The sequence below is a fragment of the Crocuta crocuta genome, unplaced genomic scaffold (assembly GCF_008692635.1).
Source record: "Crocuta crocuta isolate KB4526 unplaced genomic scaffold, BGI_CrCroc_1.0 scaffold288, whole genome shotgun sequence".
In the NCBI taxonomy this organism is placed as follows: Eukaryota; Metazoa; Chordata; class Mammalia; order Carnivora; family Hyaenidae; genus Crocuta; species Crocuta crocuta.
In genome coordinates this window covers 4,922,479-4,948,163 of record NW_027532607.1, presented here as the reverse complement: position 1 = coordinate 4,948,163, position 25,685 = coordinate 4,922,479, and the positions used below count along the sequence as shown (strand labels likewise).

At 40.9% G+C, this 25,685-nt stretch overlaps 1 protein-coding gene across 4 annotated transcripts in view; it reads right to left on the bottom strand.

The window, feature by feature from the left end:
• The window catches only part of CEP112 (centrosomal protein 112), a 420,942-nt gene extending 398,812 nt beyond the window's left edge, over positions 1-22,130 (bottom strand). For all 4 annotated transcript variants that reach the window (XM_077780421.1, XM_077780423.1, XM_077780424.1 and 1 more), the window contains exons 1-4: positions 22,047-22,130; positions 14,909-15,022; positions 11,118-11,308; positions 8,716-8,888 (exon numbers count right to left, since the gene is read on the bottom strand). In XM_077780421.1, coding sequence (XP_077636547.1) covers positions 8,716-8,888; positions 11,118-11,308; positions 14,909-15,017 — 473 coding nt within the window. In that variant the 5' untranslated portion in view covers positions 15,018-15,022; positions 22,047-22,130. The remainder of the gene's footprint in view (positions 1-8,715; positions 8,889-11,117; positions 11,309-14,908; positions 15,023-22,046) is intronic.
• Between the last annotated feature and the right edge of the window lie 3,555 nt (positions 22,131-25,685).

The following is a 25,685-nucleotide window of genomic DNA, read 5'->3' as shown; positions in this document are numbered from 1 at the left end:
AGCTATTTAAATTAATTACAACTTAAAATTCAGGTCCTCGGTGACACTAGTCACATTTAGGGTTCAAAAGTCATGTGTGAATAGTGGCTACTGTACCAGACAGCACAGCCATTTAATATTTCTACCACTATAGAAAGTTCTCTTGGGGGCGCCTGGGTGGCTTAGTCGGTTGAGCGTCCGACTTTCGCTTACGTCATGATCTCGCGGTTCGTGGGTTTGAGCCCCGCGTCGGGCTCTGTGCTGACTGCCAGCTCAGAGCCTGGAGCCTGTTTCAGTCTGTGACTCCCTCTCTCTCTGACCCTCCCCTGCTCACGCTGTCTCTCTCTCTCTCCTAGAAATAAAACATTTAAAAAAAAAAAAAAGAAAGTACTCTTGGATGGGGCTGCTCTAGAATATACCTTTGCCCAAACAACAGGGCTATTTGTAAACATAATAAATGTACTTTGTAAATATTTAAGGATGTTTTGCTGTGTGTAATCCTAACCATATTTATTTATGCCAATGGATATACAGAATCCCTAGAAAGGAAAGATACTGATCAGCTTCCCCATAAATTCACGCAACAATTTAGGAGTGGGGCTATTTATAGTGTTAGTGTCATTTACATATAAAAATAGAGTTTAACAAAGTAAAAAGATTTCTTTACAGTTTTTTAAGTATCCAGACTAAGAAATCATATCATTATTTTTAAAGTGAAAAATGTTTGTTCAATAGATGAACATACACAAGCACATTTTCATTATACTTGATCACCATCTGCTGGCCATGTCATTAAACTGCACTAGCGAATGAAATGGTAGTTACAATGGGAGAGCTTTTTAAAGGACATACACAGTCCCAGCTTTTTGCCACAATGCATTCCTGGAAAACCACATCATAACGAGGATCATTGTAAAACAAATCATATTTTCCATAAGGGCAGGGCTATAATTAGATTCTTCATTTCAAACTAAAATCTGGCATCAAATAATCCATGGAAGGATCTCATTAAAGCTAGATGCAAAAATTACAGTCCTCTATAATCACTTAAAATAGGATAATTATTCTCTGGGTCCTTTCTTACAGGTATGAACAAATTTATTTTTTAGAGGACACAATATAAATTAGAAGATAAAACTCCAATTCATATAAAGATAACCTAAATCTCATACGGTAAAAGTAACATACAGTAAATAATAATTCTGTTTGCACACTCCTAGGAATTTTACGTACTCTAGATGGTAGCTCTTTATAAAACGGCCTCTAAAGGAATCTAAACTAATGCCTTCTTTTTTATAAACCAAGTCCTCTAAAATAAGAATCCATGTGTTCCCTCCACTGGGAAGCAGGCTGATTCATCTTTACTCCCCTCCACCCTCTCCTAACCCGTGACTCTTAAGCAAAGTTTCAAGTAAAAATAATCAGTGGTATTAAATCATTCTTTTTCATCTTTTCTATCCTAGACCCTCACTGCACTTTGGTGATAAAGCTACCAGACCACATTATACTTCACTGAAACGTCATAAAAATAATTACAAGCCATTAAACAGAAGCTTCAAAACATTTTTCACAGAATTGTAAGACAAAAATACAACCTATTATCTCTGTGTTCCGTGTTTGGGAGAATGCACAAAAAGAATATAGAGAGACAACATGAACTTATGTCTAACTATCACTTAGGCAGCTTCTAATTCCGGGTGTGGCATGACGCGAAAAGAAAAAAGGGGCCAGCTACACTGTATTTCTTCTATCTGTGGGGGAAAAGGGACTTGCTGAGTTATCGAAATAAAGATTCCTTCAAAGCCTCTTGTAAAATACTCTTCCCCACTCTTTATTCTAAGAGTGTTCAGGATTCCTACTTACAATGAGAAGCTTTCCGCATAGCCATTAATTTATTGTTCTCAAGAACACAAAATGATTTTTAGTAACTCAAAATAATTAATGACCAATGGATTTTAAGAAAATATCCTTTAGGAAGATAAGCTAATTAGAGAAGCAAAAGAATAGTCAAACCGTCTAGCAAGCAAGCTCCTGTAGGAACTATTCAAATAACAATCACCACACCTGTGATGAAGGTGGCCGCAGCTAACACTTTCCGGGATTCACGTCAGAGGCTTTCTAGCTCCATTTTACAAATGAAGAAACTGGAGGTTAGAGAAATTAAGTAACTTGCCTGAGGACACACGGTTGCCAACTGTCAGAAGTGAGATCTGAACAAAGGCAAACTCCCTCATTTCAGCTCGACCTAGAAATAACCAAGAACAAAGGCACAGTCGCCCAGGACTGCTGATACAGCTCGAGTGGGAGAAAAAAGATGGATGAAAGTGGAATTTTCACATTTGCTGCACAAAGTACTCATGCCTACATGGTAGACTAGAAAGAACATGGGGTCTAAAATCATCAAGACCTAAGGGCACCTGGGTGGCTCAGTCGGTTAAGCGTCCAACTTCGGCTCAGGTCACAATCTCACAGTTTGAGTATGAGCCTCACATCAGGCTCTGTGCTGACAGCTCAGAGCCTGGAGCCTGCTTTGGATTCTGTGACTCCTTTCTCTGACCTTCCCTTGCTCATGTTCTCTCTCTTTCTCTCTCTCTCTCTCTCTCTCTCTTAAAAATAAATAAAACATTAAAAGAATTAAAATCATCAAGACCTAGATTCCAAAACTGGATCCATCATTGGGAACGTGGTATGGTCTTACCGAAGCTGTTACCTCATCTATAAATATAAAGGGCCATCACATCAACCTCCCCAAACTGTGGAGAGGATGAAATCAGATATTTCTAGAATAGTAGCTAGCATACAGTAAGTGCTCCATAAATGGTACAGCTTGCCCACCTTGATTTCTGTTTTAACAAATTAGAAATATAAGTGAAATCTACAAATATTTATTTATTGGGAAAATTTCATTCTTAAGCTTAAATTTGTATAGTTATTATATAGTTAAATGTGTTAATATGCACCACTAACGTTAATGATATATATGCCCAAACATCTTAACAAAATGATATTCTGGAGGGCAACTTGACAGTATCTATCAAAAATAAGTGTATGACTATTTAAACTGACATAGACCCACGTACAAAAAAAAGTTTTTAATTTTCCACACCAACTAGTCCCACTCTCTAAAGGGAAAGCTGTTTCAAATGTGACACCCAGAAATATCCCAAACACACGTACACATATGTATCCATATATCCTCTTTAAAATATACATGTGTACACATAAGCTGAAGCTTACCATACTTTTATAAATTTCTTTTAAACCTTATGTGTCTTAGAGATCTCTCACTTGAATTTTTGTTACCAATCCACAAGACGTTGTACCTACTAATAATCCCACCAATCATTTATCCATTAAATGTGTTAATGCACCTGGCTACTAAGCGAGTTCTTTCTTGAGCATCAGCAGTAGCCAAAAATACATGCAGATGCTTCATGGTTAACATACCAAAATGCTAACTAAGGCATTCTTTATAACCGTAAAGAATTAAAAGGTTAAATCACAATAAATCCACACTATGATTATTATCAGCAATTAAAAAGACTACACAGACTACACAACACAGGTTCAGGTAAGTGGTAAAAGAGCAAGTCTCACAAAAGTACATATAGAATAAACTAATTTATAATTTTTTAATTACTTATGTGTGGCTACGTGTCTACTGTAGAATGATCCACACCAAATTATTGATGACCGTTACTTCCCCTGAGCAAAGTGGAATAAGGAGGGCATGGAGAGAAGGACTTTGACTTTTAACTCCACATATTTCTACATTGAGTTTTTTTTTCTTTTTTACAAGAAGCATGTATTGTATATGTGTGCATAATTTCCTAAAATGAGGATAAAAACTGTACTAGTCATCTATTGCTGCATAACAAATTACCACACACTGAAGAGTTTTAAGCAACACACATGTATTTTCTCCTAGTTTCTGTGGGTCAGAAGTGCAGGCACAGTTGGGCCGGGTCCTCTGCTCAGGGCCACGCAGGCTGCCATCATGGTTTGCCCGGAGCTGGGTTCTCATCTGGAGGCTCTACTGGGGAAGGATCCACTCTCCCTGCTCACATGGTTGCTGGAAGCATTCAGTTCCTGAAAGCTAGAGAATTCACGGCAGCCTGCCTCTTCAAACCCAGCAAGGAAAGACAGCAAGACTCTGGGGCCAGTCTGCTAGCAGGACAGAGCCTTATGTGTCATCATGCAATCATAGAAATGACATCCCATCACCACTGCCATATTCTATGAGAAGCAAGTCACAGGTCCTGCCTAAACTCAAGGGGAAGGAATTATACATGACCGTGAACACCCAGAGGAGGACCACGGAGCTACCTTAAAATCTGCCAACCACAGTGACAGATCACAGTGATAAATACCTGAAGGATGACCAGGAAGTAATATCTATGGATACAGCTCATGGTTGCAGAACTAAAGGAAATTACCCCAACTGTACAGTTGAGATCTAAGGCTACGGTCCCATCAGTAACATTTTTTAAAACCATGCACCAAACTCAAATGTAAGCAAAATATTTCGCTGCCAAGAAAATAAGCAGGGGGCATCTGGGTGGCTCAGTCAGTTAAACATCCAACTCTTGATTCCGGCTCAGGTCATGATCTCACGTTTCATGGGGATCGAGCCCCACATGGGGCTCTACGCTGACAGCACAGAGCCTGCTCGGGATCCTCTCTCCCCCTCTCTTTCTCTCTCTCTCCCACTCCTCCGCTCATGCGTTCTCTCTCTCTCTCTCTCTCAAAATAAATAAACTTTAAAATTAAAAAGAACAGGAAAGAAAAGCAGATATTTGACATTAAAATACAGTAACAGATCTCTAATAAAATAGCAATGCAATTCAAGTGGTTTTTCTAAAAGAAAACGTCGGTAATAACATAACCTTAAATAAGAAATTTTGTGAAAAAGAAAAGCAAAGAATAAAACCAGGATGGGACTAGCTACGTGTCAAAGCAATCCAATGTGAAACGCTACGGTTACTAGTGGATGATGTGTATCCGGGGGGTAGGAGGGGAGAAGCTTGAGAGTAAGCACGATACAATATAACCTCAAACTACTTATAACGTGTTTAGAAGGAAGAATGCCCCGTCTCCTACAGGAAGAATAAAGGTAAAGGAAAAGGTGCCACGTCTACTGAATAGGGAAGTCTAACAAAGAGGCTTCAAAAGGGTTCTGCATCTTTAATAATATGAAAAGGCTGGGGCACAAACAGCATAATCTAAAATGCCATTAGAAATACTTCACATACAAAAAGGTCTAAGTAAAGCAGGGTTTTATAAAGTGATCAAAAAAGAAACACTAAGGGGGAAAATCTTTTAAGATTAAAGAGGTTTTTCAAAGGACAAGTTGAAGTGGTTGTAAAATTTATGAGGCAGCATTAAACTTCAGTTCTAAGTAACAATAAATTATTCACTATAAAAACATACATGTGTCAAATATTATAAGCCTCTTAAACTTTTTAAAACAATTTCTTGCAGAACTGATTAGATGTACTAGGTCAACACTAGCAGATACTAACTTTTTCATTAGCACAGTGTGACCACTCAGCGGAAAGGAGCTACTTCAGAAAGACAAAGGCCGTCAGTAGGCTCTTCCCACCACTTCTGGTCTCATCTCCCACATCATGTGTTTATTTGGCTTTTAAATCAACTTTACTGCCGTTGGCTAAAAGAAATGTCAGTTCTACTTTTTTAATGCCTTCATGCACACAAAATTACAAATATCTGTTAATTCCTGTGTATGAAAACTTTAAATTAAAATTTGAAAATAGATGGAATGAAATGAAGAGAAAAATGGAAGAAAACATATTCTGAGAAGTTTTGTTTCTGCAGCATTAATTGGCCATTAATTAGCCTTAGTGATATTCTGACCCTTGACCAGAAAGATAGTTCAGTCTGTCTTTCCCAGTTCACTGTCCTTATATCGCTCACAGTGTGTAAAGGATATCTCTACAGCCTGTATCCACACCTCTCTTCACTTCTAAAATTTATCCTCTCCTCAACTTGTCCTAAAGATTTCCTGAGATCTCAAGACTACTTCCTACCCCAGGTCTTGGGGGCCATCCTCTCTGTCATGATCTACCTGTCTCAAAAAGTTTTTGTACAGATTAAGTAAGTGGCAGTGTCTGACACAACACATTCACTAGCACATGTAAGCACGCATCAAATGTAAATACTTACAGAGCTCCCAAGAGGCCTCACGCCCAGTGCTAGGTGCTGGAAACAGTGCAAATAGGAAAATCACAGTCCCTGCCTCACGACATTTACAATCTAGCACAGAGGACAGAAACAGAGTCACTTAAATAGACTGGGGTGTCCAGTAAGAATTTTTCGAATTGTGAGAGCTCAAGCATTGAGTAGGACCAAAGAACTGCCTTCTTTCCCCATTAATTACTTATATAAGTAATAACTAATGCCTCATACTTGAATAATTTGCACCAAATGCCATTTTATTATAGGTAAGCAACAAAGAAAAATAAGTTATTTGTTAAAATTGGGGAGGTTTGGGAATGTCTGGGTGGCTCAGTCAGTTAAGTATCCAATTAGATTTCAGCTCAGGTCATGATCTCACAGCCATGAGATCAAGCCCTGTTGCTGGGCTCTGCGTCGAGCATGGAAACTCCCTCTCCCTCTCTGCCCCACCCTGTATGTACATGGGCACATACACACTGTCTCCCTCGCTCTCAAAAATAAATACAAAAGTAAACAAATAAATAAATACATAAAAATTTTTAATGTTTTTAATTATGGAGATTTCACTATGGTATCATTTTCCAGAAAAGTCCCTGAGTAATATTTGAAGAATATTCTCACTATATTTTCTCAAACTTTATCCTTTGTTCGAGAAAGACAAGTCCATTCACTTGGAATTCCCGAGATCTCAAGACTACTTCCTACCCCAGGCCTTAATTTAACACACACCTCAATCTTCACGAATATCCCCACAACTACATGTAACCACTATAAGGAAATTAATCCATGTACTTAACACTCTTCCCTGTTTATCTAAAGCAACATTAGAAAGCTACTGTGTGCGGGATCTGGGTAACAGAGGAATGATTATGGTGCCAGATGCAGGGATATTCCTCACTTCTACAAAGACACAGTCTCTCTCCTCTGAGTTGTCTGATCCCTCTTCGTCTACCTTCCCTCTTTCCACTTGTGACACAATGCAAAAACATAAAAAGAAATACTTCTTTCACCTCTCAACCCTACTTAAAAGCGGGGTAAGCTCATACTCAATAAGAGATGTGACTTATCTCAAAGTCAGTGTCAAAAATGAGCAGCAAATAGTGAAGGCAATCAGTGGGGCAGTAAGCAAGCGCTAACTTAGCTCTATCCTATGGCTGTCTTCTGGAAAGACAACTGAGTCTCTAGTTTTTTAAAGAGTCCAGAAAATAAGGTTTTTGTTTAAGTTTTTTTTTGCATTTAATGTATTTAAGTAATCTCTATACCCAACGTGGGGCTTGAACCCACAACCCTGATATCAATAGTCAGCTCAACCAAGAATTGTATTTTTCTTTGCATGCAGACCACATTCTCTTTACACCTCCATTTACCTGCTGGTAACATAAATTCCACAGTAACACCTCTTCTACTTTAAAATCTTCTATGACTGCTAAAACGAAGAATGAGTCATGTGCTACTGACTTATCTATTCACTTCTTTTTAATGTTCTGAAAGCATCCTTAATTCTATCACATCTTCCTTTTTGCCTCTCCATTTTAATTTGTTTCCCCTTTCTAATAAAAACAATTTCACATGGACTGGACCTCTCACATTGGGTTCATGTGTTCTTTTCCACCACGATACCTGGGGACTGAAAAACATACAACTGCACTACATCAACCATGAAGACGTTTCGAATCACTAATAGCGTTTCTCCATCTGATTAAGGGATAAACCAAACAAACTATAGTACCAAAGAGAGATTACATTGGTAACTGAACCAAATTCCAAAAACTGAAAATTACCAAGAGAATGGTAAGGAGTGAAGTATAAAGTATGGTACATGTCAACTGTCGCTGTGCAACACTTTAACATTTTGGAAAACAATGCCAAAGGTAAAATTCAAAATCTGATAAAAGCCCAATGTAAATCTATCCCTCCTAGCGGCCAAAAGTTATACTACAAGAATAATTTACTTTTAGTGTATTTGCAAAACTTAGAAGTTTATTTTTCTTTGCACTAAAAATACTTAAGTTTAGAACTCTAATGAGAAAGCACAGTTGAATGGGATTTACCTTTAAGTCATTATTAAATCAAAACAAACACCGTTCAATGAGGGGAAAAGAAAAGAAATTCAAGTATAAGCTTCAAGATGAATATGCAGGATGTTATGTTTTGTTCAAGTCATTGATAATGTTCCTAATTCATGCTTGTCATGAAGGAACACAGAGAATTAAATTATTTAGAGATTCTCAGGCACTACTTTCTAAGTATTGGCAAATATATATATATATATATATATAAATATGTGTATATATATTTAACAGATACCCAGAAGTGGCTAAAAAATGTAATGGCATCTTGAATATATGATGAAAGTTAAATTATTTTACCTACCCAAAATCCCTTCCCAGCCCTCAACTTTAACAAAATCATAAAGTAAACCAACTACTTACAATAAAAATTAAAACTTTTTTAAAAAACACAAGAAAAAACAACATATGAACCAGTCCTAAAGATAAGCTACCTCATCAATCCCATCTGGACCCCATTTCCATAGCGTACCTGCGCACATCAGTTGGTGACTGCACCCAAGAGTACTCTTCTCCAGAAGAAAGCTTCCATGATTCATTTAATTTGTGTTCACTGGTTCCCAGCTCACCCATTACCCAGTCTGGTAATCCTTCCGGGCTTGAACCTTTTGCTCGTGCTGGATTTGGTTCATCAAAATAGATGGACTGATTTTTAAAAATTAGAAAAATTATTCTTTCAAAATGTACTATAATGAAATAATTAGTTAAGATGTCCACCAAGTTCAAGTTTGGTAACAACCTTTCAAATACTCAAATTCTTACCAGAAAAACACAATGAATTATGAAAGAATAGACAAAATGGATAACATTTTACATTTTAGTTGTGCTTTGCTGAATAAAAAAATCTGATAAATGATAAAAATTACATGACAAAATAATTATTTGTATTGCAAAAAAATATAGCTTTATAAAAATATAAATGGACCAGATGATTTCACACATATATGGAATCTAAGAAACAAAACAAAGAAAAAAGGAACCAAACAAATGAACAAACCAGACCCTTTACTCTGGAGAGCAAAGTAGTAGTTCCAGGGGGGAGGTGTGTGGGGAGATGGGGGAAATAAGTGAAGGGATTAAGAGTACACTTGTCCTGAGGAGCACTGGGTAATGTATGGAAGTGTGTGCAATCATTATACTGTTCACCTGAAACTAATATAACACTGTGTGTTAAGTATACTGAAATTAAAATTTTAAAAAATGATAATACAATGCACGTAGGAATGACATGTTTGAAAACTCATAGCACAAAGAATGGGAAGAGGAAATCTTGTAAAGTTCTTCCATAATCCATAAATTGGTATAATATTTTTGAAGGTAAACTGCCACAAATTAAAGATGCAATTTGTAAGCCCTAAGGCAACTACTAAAAAGGAGAGATATAGCTAATAAACTAATAGTGAAGATAAAATAGAATATTAGAAATGCCCAATTAAAAAAAAAGAGCAAAGGAATGTTCATTTTAAAATCATGTACTCTTTCTGTGATCATTAATTACTCTGCACACACACACAAAATCAGTACGCAGAGGACCCACAATCAATAAAAATCAGAAACAAAAATTAGGCTAAAACATTAAGCTAAAGGAGGAGCCACAGGGTGTTGCTAGACCTGTAATTTAACTCTGGCCAAGCCATAAACTAATTAGAAAATCCAAGACAGGTCCCTGGGCCTTCTCGTTGTTATTATCCGTGAAATAAAGCCTTTCCTATGATTCTATGAAATGAGTATGATGCAATATACTGATATCTTAACATCTGAGCGTGTTTCAGAAAATGTTCCACCCTTGGGTCTTTAAGATGACATTCACCCACTAATTGTTTTTCAAGTGACCTGGGTTTCTTGATCCACTTCCGCAGAAAACCCTGCATTGAGTGCATACTTCTGCAACAATTCTCTGAATCCCACATACAGAGCCCTTGAGAGCGTGTTCTCTAAGACAGATGATGACATGCCACCCTCTGTCCCAAGTCAGATATGCGCAGCAGTTTTATGACACGGTCATTGCAATGTTCAAGTAAATAGCACATAACTACCACCATGAATCACGACCACTGATCTGAAGCAAAACACAGAGCTCTGCTTTAACATTCAAATGGTAACAGCATTGAAACTTTTGGCACCTCTACCTTGGACGACAGAGATTATCATTTAGGGTGCAGTATGCCTCTTGACTGCATGTGGGTCTAGGTTAATCAGAGTTAACTTACAAAGTTGGCTTTTTATAAAATATATTACATATATAAATGTAATATATACATAACAGCCAACTACCAATACCTAGTACTCCAGATTTCTCAAGTGTTCATCAAGCACCACACAAACCATGGCATATTTCACGGCTACAAGGATCAACACAGTGACAAGTCACCAATTAAACATAATTTTAACTGCCTTTCTAACAGCTGATTTTGACAGGGAAATTAAGCAAAGTATAAATTCCCAACTTCCTGTCATCACTTTATTGGAGTAGAAACAAACTTTAGAAGTCACTCAATCCAACTCTCATGACTTTCTTAATATATGTTAAAGAGTTTCATAAACTAGAATTTACTGATATATATAAATGATGGTTAATGTAATCCAGCAAAACGAATGGGAAGTTAGGGCTCAATATAAAAAAATTCACTGTGAGTTTTTTAGCAATACTGCCGAATACTGTGCAATGGCGCCATCAATAAGCATAGTCTCTTAAGGCCAAATCTGATTTCTATCCAAAGTGGGAAGGAGTGAATTAGAAAGAAAATAAAAACAGTTTTAACTATATATTATCTAGGATCTATAACTCAATCATATAACCAATCTCAACTGGGATGATGAATTGACACTTACAAAGAAATGGAACTCATACATCTTCTGGTCAGTGACACCTACCATGTAGGAAGGTAAGGTCTTCAGCGTGCCTGGTTCTGGTCGGTGTGTAAAGGGGCCTTCGAGAACTCCTCGCTTAAGCATATGCAGTAACAGTTTTGCATACAGGTTCCGGTTCTTCCTGCCCATTAGTCCTGTACCTGTTCCTGAAGGCTCACACAGCTTTCTGATCCAAAGCGCACACCTCTGCCGTTCTAGACATACAGAAGAACTATTAAAAACTGGAGTTTTCAGGGGCTCCTGGGTGGCTCAATCTGTTGAGTGTCCGACTTCAGCTTAGGTCATAACCTCGTCCAGTTCGTGGGTTCAAGCCCCAAACTGGGCTCTGTGCTGACAGGTCAGAGCCTGGAGCCTGCTTCAGATTCTGCGTCTCCCTCCCTCTCTGTTCCCCAACCCCACCCCCACTCCACTCATGCGCTCGCTCTCTCTCTCTCTCTCTAAAGTAAACATTAAAAATTAAAAAAAGAAAAGAAACTGGATTTTTCAAAAAATAAAACATTAAAGACCTACAAAACACCTGCTCTGGTCTAGAGCAGGGACTGGCAAACTTTTTCTGTCAAGGACCAGCCAGTCCTCATTTGAGCCCTCACAGGCTATCTGATCTCTGGCACAACTACTCAGCTCTGCCACCAAAATGGGGAAGCAACCACACACCATATGGAATCAAATGGGCATCAGTATTTTCTAAGGAAACTTCATAGAACAGGTATCGGGCTGGATCTGGCCCTGGGAGGCCACAATTCCCCAACAACCTGGTCTACAGCTTATCTTTTTCAGTTATTACTGATCACATAAGACAGATGCAAAGAAGTCTTTTTTCAAAAATAAAATCTCTGGATCACTACCAAATAAATTTCTGAGATAAAATTTTGCTATAAAAACATCTCTAAGATAATTTTAGTTGTGTTGAAAAATCTTCCTATGATTCCAATTATATAAACCAAAAGAGAGATTACATGCAATCTTATGTAAGCATTTTAAATTCAATCTAAAATTAGACCTCGGGTGCCTGGGTGGCTCAGTCAGTTGAGCATCTGACTCTTGATTTTGGCTCAAGTCAAGACCCCAAGGATTGAGCCCCACATCAGTTTCCACACTGAGCATGGGACCTACTTAGGATTCTTTCTCTTTCTCCCTCCCCACACCCCTCCCCTGCTTGTGCTCTCTCTCCCTCTCTATAAAACAATAACAAAAAATAAAATTAGATCTCAAATTTTTTTTATTAAAGCAGATAAGTTTCAGATTTATAGTTGATTAATTTAGGGTTTTCTTTTAACCTCTTTAAAAATAACTGAGGGCTATTAACATGTAATTTAGCAAAATAATTATCCTTTTAAAAACTACTTTAAAAATACAGCACTGTTTAATCCACCATATAACCTATTGACTACTTTATCTGAACGTGACACAGAATTGTTTTTAGGTCTCATGAAAACTATTTTGATATTAATCTTTTATCAGTCTAACTCAATTTGAGGATTACATATCTAACATAAATCGTAAGTCTGCTTTAATCTTTTAGTTTCTAAAGGTCACATTCATTTATTATTTTACCTACAAAAATCACTAGGGCCAGATTTACCACTTTGCTCATACCAGATTTATCACTACAGGTACAAGGGCTAACCTTCAAAGAACTTTTGTATTTTTAGCTTTGAAAATTATATAATCACAAAGCAAACTTTATGAAATATTGGGAGTACTTGGGGCAAAAAGAAAAACAAAACTGATAAACTTAAGGAAACACTTTTTCAAACTATGTATTTTCTATATGTCTTGCAGCAAATCTCTATAATATCTTAATGGCCAGAATTCAGTACAATTTGATTAATGAAAAGAATTCAGTACGTAACTTAAAATATGGGGGAGAGCCGTTATCAGAAGTAGAATTTAACTATAAGAAGATATAAATTATTATCACTGTTCAGGCTCTTGATTGGGATGTGAGTTCTGGATCATTCATTATGAATTAATGAATTAAATAAAAGGGCAGGATATACCAATACCGACAACAAGTCATGAACCAAAGATTATAATTTAATAAAATTCTATGCACCTAGCATCCATTTTTTTTATTATTTTTTTAATGTTTATTTATTATTTTAGAGACAGAGAGAGAGAGAGTGTGAACAGGGGAGGGGCAGAGAGAGAGAGAAGTCACAAAATCTGAAGCAGGCTCCAGGCTCTGAGCTGTCAGCACAGAGCCCGACATGTGGCTCGAACTCATGAACCACGAGATCATGACCTGAGCTGAAGTCGGACACTTAACCGACTGAGCCATCTAGGCGCCCCCCCAACATCCATTTTTAAAAGAAGATTAAATATGAGGATAGTTTTATTTGAAATACATTTAAATGGAAGACTTTAATACAAATTTGTCCTAATGAGAGCAGATCTAATATAAAAAGAAAAAAAAAGGTAGTGAATATCATAAGAGAACACACTATAGATACCATTAAATATGAATATAATTAATCAAATAATATATAAGTAATACAAATAATCATAAATAAGCCACGGGACAGGAAATATGCATCTTGAAGACTAGCAGAGGAAGAAAGAGGAGGTTAAAGTCTGACAAGGCAAGAGAAGACAGGAGCTTGGAAGGAAGACCACGCTGACTAGGAAAGTTCACAGCCATGGAACAATGGGTGACCACAGAATGCATAACTCATACATTACACTCCCTTGTCCCACTGAAGGATCCTGGAACAAATATCTAATATTGAATTGCTTCCTCATTTTGAGTATACAGTTTACTTAGACACCTCAGAGAAAGAGGGAACTTGGACAAAACTTCGGTAAAGGCCAGAGTTTCTTGGGGCACCCAACTTCGGCTCAGGTCACGATCTCGCGGCTTGTGGGTTCAAGCCCCGTGTCAAGCTCTGTGCTGACAGCTCAGAGCCTGGGTCTGCTTCAGATTCTGTCTCCATCTCTCTCTGTCTCTCTCCCTCTCTCTCTCTGTCTCTCTTTCAAATATAAACAAACATTTAAAAAATTTTTTTAAAAAAGCCAGAGTTTCTTGGGCCCACTCCCCACTCTAAAACTACCAAATCAGATTTACCTTTATAGCCTACTGTGACTTAGATAATCATCTTAGCCCGCCAAACTCTCTCCAATTGTTCTCTGATGCCTTAATATATCTGAAAAGTCTCTGATTTGAGGCAAAGACCCTCATTCCATAATTAGAGAGAACAGGCCAGGAATTACAGACAAGATAGCAACGAAAACTCATTTATAATTGATTTCAGTCCACCAACAAGCATGCAAGACCATGCTTTGATACATAAAACTGTCAGAGAGCAGATGGACAGCAGACTCCTGAAAGAGGAAGCATTTCAGGCAGGAAAAAGATACAGGAAGGAATAGTTGAGAAGAAGCTTTAAACTCTCTAAAGAAACTTTAGAGACCCATGGGCTTTACGCTCCTGATGTCTAAGAGCGCTATCATAATAAGATCTTTCACAGTTTACTAGGATATTATCACTATATATCTATTTACCCTTAAATAGCTCAAAGCAAACAATCCTACACCAGCTTAGGATGAAATTGTTGTTAAAGGAATTCAGCTTTATTTTCATTGTGAAAGTTCACCGGTTTAATTTTAATTTTAATAAAAATATTAAAAATTTAAAAATTAATCTTAAGAATCTAGTTTACAGGGCGTCTGGGTGGCTCAGTTGGTTAAGCGTCCGACCCTGTGTGCTCACTCTCCCTGAGAATCTCTCTCTTTCAAAAATAATAAATAAATAAACATTTTTTAAAAATTAATCTAGCTCACAATCATAATCTTACCTGACCTATGGGGTAATTTCAGAACAAAGGGCTTCATATCTACCACAAAGTGATCAAATTCTGCATCAAGCTTCTCCCACTTTTCTTCTTCACTTCCCATTTCCATCATTCAGTCTGTAAAAGATTTAAATTAAAATATTAAGATCTGTCTGCTGAAGACCACACAACTCTGATGAAAGAAAGCAAGAAAAACACATTAGTGTTAAATGTCCCCAAACTGATCTATAGATTTTTTTTTTTTGTCATTCTAGGCAAAATTCCAGCAATAGTCTTTGTAGATATGCACAAGCTGATTCTAAAAATGCATACGAAAGGTAAAGGAACTAGAAGAGCAAAAGCAATTCTGAAAAAAAAGAACAAACTTGGGGATCTCACACCACCTGATCTTCGGATATACTATAAAGCTAAGGAGTCTAAAAAATGCGGTATTAGTAAAAGGGGAACGAACACAAGCAGACCAATGGAACTGACCTGACCGGGGGTCAGAAATTGACCGATGCCAAGTATGGACAGCTGGTATTTGACAAAGGTGCAATTCACAGAGAACTGGCAGGTTTTACCACAAATATCCTGTAAGACTTGGTCATCCATATGCAAAATAAAGAAATAAACCTCATCCTAAACCTCACACTGCATACAAAAGTTAACTCAAAATAAATCACAGACCTAAGTGTACAATGTAAAACTGTAACACTCTTAGAAGAAAACATAAGAGAAAATCTTCATGACTTTGGGTTAGGCAAGGATTTCTTCAATAGGACACCAAAAGCACTATCCATAAAAGAAAAATTATTATATTGGATTTCACCAAAATGAAAAAACTTTTGTTCTGCAAAGGATTCCATTAAGGGATTGAAAAGCCACAGACCGGGAGAAAATATTTGCAAGTCATATATATACATATATGATTACATATAAATATATATATATACACACACACACATACAAGATGAGCCACAGAGTGGGAGAAAATATTTGCAAATCATATATATACACACAATTACATGTATACATATATATATCATAAAGGATTTATATCAAGAACATATAAAGAACTCTCAAAACCCAACTGTAAGAAAACAACCCAATAAAAATAGGGGGGAAAAAAATGAGTCCCTTTACCAAAGAAAATACACAAATGACCACTAACCACATAAAAAGATGCTCAACATCATTACTCATTAGGAAAGTGCAAATTAAAATCACAGTGAGCTCTCACTACACACCTCTTAGGACAGCTAAAATAAAAAATACTGAATAAGCAATATGAAATGCCAGTGAGAACACACAATAACAGGAACCCTCCGGAACCGCCGGCATGCCTGTAACACGGCACAGCAGCCCTGGAACACAATTTCGTAGTTTCTTACGCCATTCAACATACACTTGCCCTGTGACCCAGAGATCTCACTCTCGGGCATTTACTCAAGGGAAACAGAGTCTTTATCCACACAGCCCCCTCAACGTAAGGCTTCCAGCCACTGCTTTCTTGGGTGATCACCGAACAACAGGGAACAATCCAAATGCCCCTCATGTGGGGAACAGGTGAAAGACCAGGGTGTGTCCACACGACGAAGGAGTACTCAGCAACAGAAAGCATGTCCCCACACGACGGAGGAGTACTCAGCAACAGAAAGCATGTCCCCACACGACGGAGGAGTACTCAGCAACAGAAAGCATGTCCCCACACGACGGAGGAGTACTCAGCAACAGAAAGCAAGTCCCCACACGACGGAGGAGTACTCAGCAACAGAAAGCATGTCCCCACATGACGGAAGAATACTCGGCTACAGAAAGCAAGGAACTACGGGCACCAATACAGAGCACGGATAAACTTCAAATGTGTCATGCTAAGTGAAGGAAGCCATTGTCGAAGGGCTACACACTGTGCGGGTACATCTGTATGACGTTCTAGAAGAGGCAAACGCTATGGGCACGGAGAACAGTGGTTCGCGGGGCTTAGCAGGTTGGGGAGGAGGCACTGAACACAAGGCGGTGGCGCAAGGAACGGAGCTGCGGTGTGGGAACCGTTCCGCGTGCTGCCTGCACAGGAGCCTGGAAGACGCTGTCCCACGCATGTGTGAAAGTCCATGAAGCTGTGTGTCAAAAAAGTGATTTTTTTTTTACTGTAAATAAATTCAAAAATTATAATTCCCCTCAAAAGAACTTAAAATATTAGTTCTCACATTTCTTCGGAATTAGCAAGAAGAGTACTATATGTAAGAAGGTGAATTCTAAAACTCAGTAGGTTTTGACAGAATTCCTTACGTTAAAACTATCTAGGCCACCATGTTCCTCTCAATTAAGAAATGTCTCGCAAGGGACATGGACCGCCGCCACGTCACACAAAGTCCCCGGCTTGTCGTTTACCAATTCTATGCTGGACAAAAGCTCTGCTCTGCCTCCTTAGCTGTCTTGCTCCACCGACCGCCTTGTCTCTGCCAAACCAGCTTCTGATACTTAACCGCGGTGTCCTCCGTCTTCCTACCTACCAACCATCTCTTCTAGAAACTTCTCTCTGCCTCTCTCTGTGAGTAAACCACAGCTTTTGCCGGCCGCCATGACTTCCCTCACAGATGTCAGCGGTGAACCCCTTCTCTCCCGGGGCCGCGGCACCCCCTCTGGGGTCTTGCGCTCTCCCCGCAGCCTCCACCCTGGAAGGAAAACAGTCGCTGGGCCCCACACTGCCACTTCCCAACCACTGCTCCTCTGGCCTCAACCCAGCAACTCTCCTCCCAGGAGGCCCTGGGCATCTGACTGGACCTCGTCCTCCTCATTCCCGCCACTGCTACCTTCCCAGGGCCCTTCTACGGGACCACGGCTTCTACCCTCAGAGTCTCCCTCTCCGTCTTCTGCTCCCTCAGCAAGGCTGCGCTCCCTGACCACCTGCCTCATTCCCCAGCTGAGGGCCGGGCCTGCTGGAGAAAACCAGCCCGTAGGCACACAGCTCCCCCGCCTTCCCACTTCCTGCGCCACAAAGCAGCTTTGAGGCCTTCAGCAGACATCTTAAAGCCCCTCAAGCTGCTCTTGCCTCCCCTCACTCTCAATTAAAAAAAAATCTTACCTCCTATTTCATGGAAAAAATAAGTCAGGTGGTGACACCCCAAAAGGCTCTTCGTTCCGCCTCTCAGCACCCCTCTAAGAGAACGCAGTCCCTCCTCACCTCCTCTGCTTCTACATCCAAAGCGTCTTCTCTCCTCGCTACTGCCAAAAGCTGCCACCACCTGCAGTTACCTCTTCACCGGTTCAAACTCTCCATCTTTGGGGCCTCCTTCCCCTCCCCTGGTCCCATTCTCTAACCCCCCTTAAGCCACCATATCAACAAATAGTCAGAAATGCCTTAAAACCGGCCTGTATCTCTTTGTTGCTGCTACAACTCAGAGAAGGCCCTCCCCCAAGGCCCTCTGCCCTATTGCGACAGGCGGCCTCCCCACTGTCCGGTTTCCCTGCTTCAGTCACTGGTACCAGAGGAAGCTCCCCGAGTGCAAAGCTAGGCAGATCACTCTATTTTCAAGTCTCTCCCGGGGCGCCTGCGTGGCTCAGTCAGTTAAGTGGCCGACTTCAGCTCGGGTCATGCTCTCGCGGTTGGGGAGTTCTAGCCTGGCATCAGGCTCCGCACCACCAGCCCATCTCTCGCCTCTCCCTGCAGGCACACTGCCTAATACACCCAGCCACCAAGGGCCACCTCCCCACCGATGACCTCCATGTCATTCCGCCAGCACCGCAAGCCCTTACATGATTCCACGTCTTCCCCACAGGCTGTCCCCTCGGCCTGCAGCTCAAATGGCACTTCTGAAAAGAGCCTGCCCCGCCTGGCCTACACTCAGCATGCACGGCTCCCATCTGGGGAGCAGCGTTCATCATGCTATCATTTTTTGTACATATCTACGTATTATGTACATGTCTCCCACTGTCTACAACATGTTCCTGGAAGGCAGGGCCCTTGACTTACAAATCTTAGCAGGCACCTAGCACGTTACGTGGGATGTATTAGGAGCTAAAGAACTGACTGGTACATAAATGCTAATAAAAGGGAATAATGTCCCACTTTAACATGACTAGTAATTTTTTTAAACATTTATTTTTGAGAGACAGAGAAAGACAGAGCACGAGCCGGAAAGGGGCAGAGAGAGAAGACACAGAATCCAAAGGAGGCTCCCAGCCCTGAGCAAGCTGTCAGCACAGAGCCTGATGCGGGGCTTGAACCCACGAACCGTGAGATCATGACCTGAGCTGAAGTCAGATGCTCAATCGACTGAGCCATCCAGGTGCCCTGACTAATAATTTTTTAAAAGACTGTTCTGAGTACGAAATAGACCTTCTAGAATAGAAATATGATACAGCCCGGGGGTGCTTGGGTGGCTCAGTCAGTTAAGCATCTGAAGGCTCAGGTCATGATCTAGCGGTGAGTTTGAGTCCCACATTAGACTCTGTGCTAACAACTTGGAGCCTGGAGCCTGCTTCAGGTCTGTGTCTCCAAAATAAACATTCAAAATATATATATATCATATGGCCTTAATTCTGTTTACCAAAACTGGTCATCCTACCTTCTGCATCACAGGAGAAGAAACATATTTTCAAATTTAAGACTTGGTTAAGAGAAGTTGGATTTAAATGCATTTTCTGATTGGTTAGTTGGCTCGGGGGTGTTTGGATGGTTGTTTTGCACTCCTACAATAATTAACTGCATTCTAATATAATTACACCTGTTATGTACTTGGCAACAAAAAGCTAGATACCACTGCAGGGTATTAGATCATAAAGCCGAAAAGCAACTATTCCAATGGATGAACAGACAACGGAAACTCACAAACCCAGAATTTTAAACACAGCTCCAGCCCAGAAGTATATTTCCAGGCTTAAACAATGCATTCTGCCCACATACTCCAACATTTGCCTGAGAACACCCACCGATAAAGTTAAAGCAGAAAGAATTTTAAGAATCACTAACTGGCAATAAATCCTTTGACACACGCAGTAGATGTTAATGTTTAAGGTCAGAGAAAACTAAAACTCAACAGTTAAAAGACTCACCCAAAGTCATGAAATGAAGCACAAAGCTCAGATTAAAATTCTGAAGTCCCTAGCTCTCAGGTCCATTATAACTAACCTGTGGGCCATTTACACATATGTCAGCAATATCTCCAACTAATAAAGACATATTTTGAAAAGTAGAAAAGCAATTGGAATTGCTATAAGGACACACAATACTGGAGTACACATTTTTTAGCACAATGAAAGGTCAACATGATATTTACAAAAAGCTAAAAATCTGCATCTCCTTATCCCTTATTTATTCTCCAACAAAATTAAGAAATGCAAAAAGGAAAAACTGTTATCATTTCAAACCTTCAAGGAATTCTTGCTACACAAATGACATCTTTTTTTCCAAGTTCATTTATTTAGTTTGATTGAGAGAGAGAGCGCATGTGTGAAAGTGCAGAGGGGAGGAGCAGAAAGAGGGGTACAGAGAGAATCTCACACAGGCTCTGCTCTGTCACTGCAGAGCCTGATGCAAGGCTCCATCTCAAAAACCCTGAGATCATGACCTGAGCCGAAACTCAGAGTCAGATGTTTAACCAACTGAGCCACCCAGGCGCCCCACAAATTACATCTTATAAACAAGCTATACCTACTTAGTTCCAGCTAATCAAAAAGTTTTATCTCTATCTTAAAGTCTCTCTTGGGGCGCCTGGGTGGCTCAGTCGGTTAAGCAGGAGACTTCCGCAAAGGTCATGATCTAGCAGTTGGTGAGTTTTTGACTCAGGCTCTAAGTACTTTTCATGTGCTTACTAGTCCCATAAATTACTTCAAAACCAAAAAAGAAGTCAATTGGGTGACTCTTATTTATAGTTATCTATATTTGACCATGTATTTTATTTAACCTTGGCACTGTCTTTTTTTAAACCTTTTCATATGTGGATGCCTATCAAATAAGCTAAAACCTTCTCAAGGTGCTTAGCTGTCACAGGAGTCAGCACAGCAGAAGCAGGCCACAAATATTAAAAGGCCTTGGGAGAAAAGCAGCTCCACTGCGGAACAAAAATACACCTCACATATGCATGCCCTTTGCCAAACACAATAAACATATTCCTAAAAGTTGGGGGGGGGGGAGTCCATTTTGTTCAAACCATATTTTAAATGCACGGCGAGTCATTAAATCAGAGAGTTTTACAGGTGCATGGGATGTTTGGACAGTTACCCGAGCACCGACTGCACCTTCCCTGGTGGTGCCAAGAGCATGCCGTGTGTTTTACAAACGTTTCCCAGTCATCACCCTAGGAGACCGGCACTATTTCAGAGCCACTGCCCCGAGCAGGAAGCTGAGGCTCAGCGGGGTTAAGTAACTGACCGAGAGTCAGTCCCACAGGAAGCGGCCGCTGGGCCTGAACACCGGGCGCCCGTCATCGTGCGCTCCGCCTGACTGCACCTGACCACGACGCGGAGGCTCCTGTCATTTCATTCACCTCTTATTTTCACTCCTCTTTAAACAAAAAGGACAACTAATAAAACAGCCGCACGGTGACCAGAATAAAAGCTGTTCGTCAGTACTGACGTTCTCTTGCACACTGGATCTCAGAAACCCTCGGCCCCAGCACGCCGCGACGCTGGGCCGGGCCTTCCCGAGCGCACGGCTGTGGGGACTTGTCCCCACCGGGGAGCCAGCACACGGGTTCTGCCCTCACTCCGGGGTCGCCCAGCCCGGCCCGGGAGGAACCTCCCCTGCAAGGGTGGACAGCGGGCGCGGGCCGGGCGGCCTGCGAGGCCGCGAGGCCGCGGCCGCTCCCCTACCTTGTCCCGGACACAGATTTCTCCTCCCCAGCGGAGTGGTCCGATCTCTGGACCCCGGCTCGCCCACCGGCTCCATCCGCCTAGCAAACTTTACCCAGAACTTTCCCCGTCCGCGCCCGGGCAGGATTTCACTCCACAAGCGGAACCGCAGCCGTCTGCACCCAGAGCCCCCCAACCGGGCGCGCGCCCCACAGGCCTCGCGAACGGGCCTGGGGCCTGCGGGGCGACGCCCCTCCCAGGACCGGCCGGCACGGGCGGGGCGACCGCCACCCCACGCAAAATTCCACTCGAGAACCCGGGTGTAGGGGCGGGGAAACTCGGGAAATCAAGAACCTGGCGCCAGTACATGCAAGCTTTCCGGTCGGCCGCCGCCGCCACCGCCGCCGCCGCCGCCGCCACAGGGAAACGGTTTCAAATCCTTGCGGGCCGCCGCGGACGCCACAGCCCAGCAGCTCGGGGGCGGGGACTTCCGCGCTCACATTCCCCGCCCCCTTCCCCACCCCTCCGGTCGTGGCCAGCTGCGCGGCGTCGTTGCCATGGCGACGCTACGGCGAGCGCAGCCTCCGGCCGGCAACTCGGGGGCGGGACTTCCGCGCCTGTTTCCCCGCCCTCCCTGTCGCGAGGCGGGACCCGCGCCGTTGCCATGGCGACGCTCCGAGAGGTCGCGCAGCCTCCACAGCTGCAAGGCAGCCGGAAGGCATGTAGGCGGGTCCCAGGCGTAGGTTCCCAGAGTAAGCCGACCGCTGTCTGCACCAAGCTGCCCTCGAGCATCCCGCGCGGAGAGTAGCTGTGACCACTTTAGGGATTGTGGAGAAGAAACCAGTAAAGGGGAAAGAAAATGGAATTGCTGGAGGGTGTTCACAAAAGGGTGTGCCCATTTGGACACACGTCACTGAATCTAAAGAAGTGAGAATTTAGTGCCTGGTATCTCACAACCCACAGGTGAATGAGGTCGGATTAAACGAGGAAAATGAGCATTACCTTGTCCTTCCTTTTCTTTTTTTTTTTTTTTTTGCATTCAGAACTGAGGTTTCAAGAAACCTGCCCCCAGATTCTGAAGATGCTAAAATAAAATAGAAGGTTTTGTGTTTATCAGTTCTGTGCAGAATAGCAAGATCGAGTGGGAAATGTAATTTTGCTACTCCCAGGAAAGGCTCAACCTCCTCACGGCAGTCTCCGTGCATGCGTTGCTGTGTTGTGGTGTTCTTTGGTCCTCTATTACATTTCTGGAAAGCCTCTTAAGTATATTTATTTAAATACCAGGCAGAAACCAAATTTAGATTGTAGAAACACTCACTTAAATGAAATTCAGTTTACCACTGTTTTTCATCTAATTTCACAACAGGACTCCTTCCACAGCATCTTTGCAACACACTCAGTGTGATGCCAAATCTAACATAAGCACAGCTTGAAGCAACTTTTCAGTTTTCCATAAAGAAAATAGAAGATTCATTCATTTGTAACTAGTTACTTTCAAGCTTCCAGAGGGAAAACCTAGTCTCACCAAGGTGCTTTTTCAAACCCATTCCATCAGAAATAAGTACCAACCGTTCTTCATTGTTTCCGTGACAAATTATGAAGGCTAAGGGAAGGTAACGGTATGAAATGCTTTTGAAAATTAATTTTCCAAAGCATATTTGGACATGTTTATAGCTAAAGAATGATCAGTAATCTAGATCATTCACACTGTGAGTCAAGGATGCAAAACCCATGCATGCAGTTAATAACAGGAATTTGACTGCTTGATGAAGATGTTCAGAATATATAACCACGTTGCAGGAAGAACATGAAATGAGCTTTTGATAATTGATGTCTAAGTGAACATGAGCAAAAAAAAGAAGAAGAAGATGATGAAGAAAGGAATCAAGGGAAAAGATATAACAAAGTCAAATTCATCTGAGAAGAAATAACTGCAGAGGGGGGAAATGTGACTGAAAGTAAAGAGTAATAAGTAAAAAAAAATGAGAGTAAACTTCTTATTTTCTCACATTAAGTGAAAGTAAGAAGATAAGAAAATCTCACTTTATACTTGTAAGAACTATCAGATTGTCACTTTTTTTTATTTAAAAAAAAGTATGGGCGCCTGAGTGGCTCAGTCAGTTAAGTGTCCTACTCTTGATTGCAGCTCAGGTCATGATTTTCACAGTTCGTAGGTTCGAGCCCTGCATCGATCTTCTCTTTCCCTCTCTCTCTGCCCTGTCTCTCTCTCTCTCAAAATAAATAAATAAACTTTTAAAAAGAATATACAGTTGACCCTTGAACAGCATAGGTTAGTACTGCATGGGTCCACTTATACACCAATTTCTTTTTTTTTGGTAAATGCAGTAGTACGGTCCTGTAAATGCTTTTTTTTCCTTGTTCCTTATGATTTTCTTTTTTCAAGCTTACTTTATTGTAGAAATATGATATATAATACATGAAACATACAAAGTTTCTGTTAATCGACTATTCTGGTCAATAGTTGGCTATTAGTAGTCAAGTTTTGGGGGAGTCAAAAATTATACAGGGACTTTCAACTGTGAATGGGTTCAGCCACCCTAATACCCATGTTGTTCAAGGGTCACCTGTACATGCATATATATATATATATATATACACACAAAGATATACGCACATATATATGCACAAATAAAAATATTGTTATGATAAGCATGGAGGTTTTTATTGTTATTTATGTCATAAATATGTATGTGGGATACCAGCTGGAGACTGGACTGTGTTCACCTTAGGATTAAGCCTGAATCAAGTCCTGTTGAGAGACCTGGTGGCCAATGTAAGGCATCTCATTCCATGAGAACCACGGAGCCCCTAAGAGATGCTGAGCAGGTCTGGTTCGGTGATGCTACGTGAACATTGAAGGAAATTGCTGGGCTGGCCACAGAACACCTTCCAGCTCTCCTTTTGTAGTAGAGTGATTCTTAAGTAAGGAACTTCTTTTGAAACTCTTAAAAAGTGACAACCCTCCTCCCTTACTCCTCCACCATCGGAATGCTCACATGCCCCAAAATGTGTGTACAAATCAAAGGATTTCCAAAAGTTCTGAGGTCCATCCATAGAGCCTAGGTTAAGAACTCCTGCTGTATGGATTTTGTTTTTTATTTTTTTAATGTTTATTTCTTTATTTTTGAGAGAGAGAGAACACAAAATGGGGGGGGGGGCAGAAAGAGAAGGAGAAACACAGAATCCGAAGGAAGCTCCAGGCACAGAGCCTGACGTGGGGCTCAAACCCATGAACGAAGAGATCATGACCTGAGCTGAAGTCCAGTGCTTAACTGACTGAGCCACCCAGGTGCCTCCCGCTGTGTGGATTTTATACCCATTTAAACACTGAGAACAGAAACCATAGCCAGTATTTGTGAACATAATTTCTGAAGGTACCACACTCTATACAGGCAACATTGCCCCTAGCAGTGGGTTCCAGCAACCTGGGGACAGGCATCAGTAAAAAGTAGCAGCAACAAAGATGCCTTCATCAAGGATCAGAGATCAGAATGAAAATAACAGCATCCTCACAGCTACACACCGTTGGAGGAAAATAAATGACACACAGCATACGGTAGTTGAGTAAGATACAGAGCATACACTGTATGCTGGGTGACCCTGGGGACCTCCATTAATATTGATAGGTTTGAGCCCCACCTCAAACCTCATAGGTTTGTGCCTTCCCTTTGTTAGTATTTGGGAAGAAGTAGCTGGAATGAGAGTCCATTCAGAGACCTCAAGGGTAAAGCCAGATAAATACTCTTTAGTGACTATACTCTATATTATAGCCCCAAGCTTATGTGGCCTGAAAAATACAGTTTTACATAAACCTTTCATGACCAAACACCTACAACAACCAAGTAGTAGGACTTCTATGTCTGGTTACCTTATAAAGTATGATATTTTTTCAGCTCAAAATATATTTATTGAATCCTACTAGGTGTCATTGAACATCTAGTATGTATCCTAAGGGAATGTTTCCTCTTTTTTTTTTTTTTTTTTT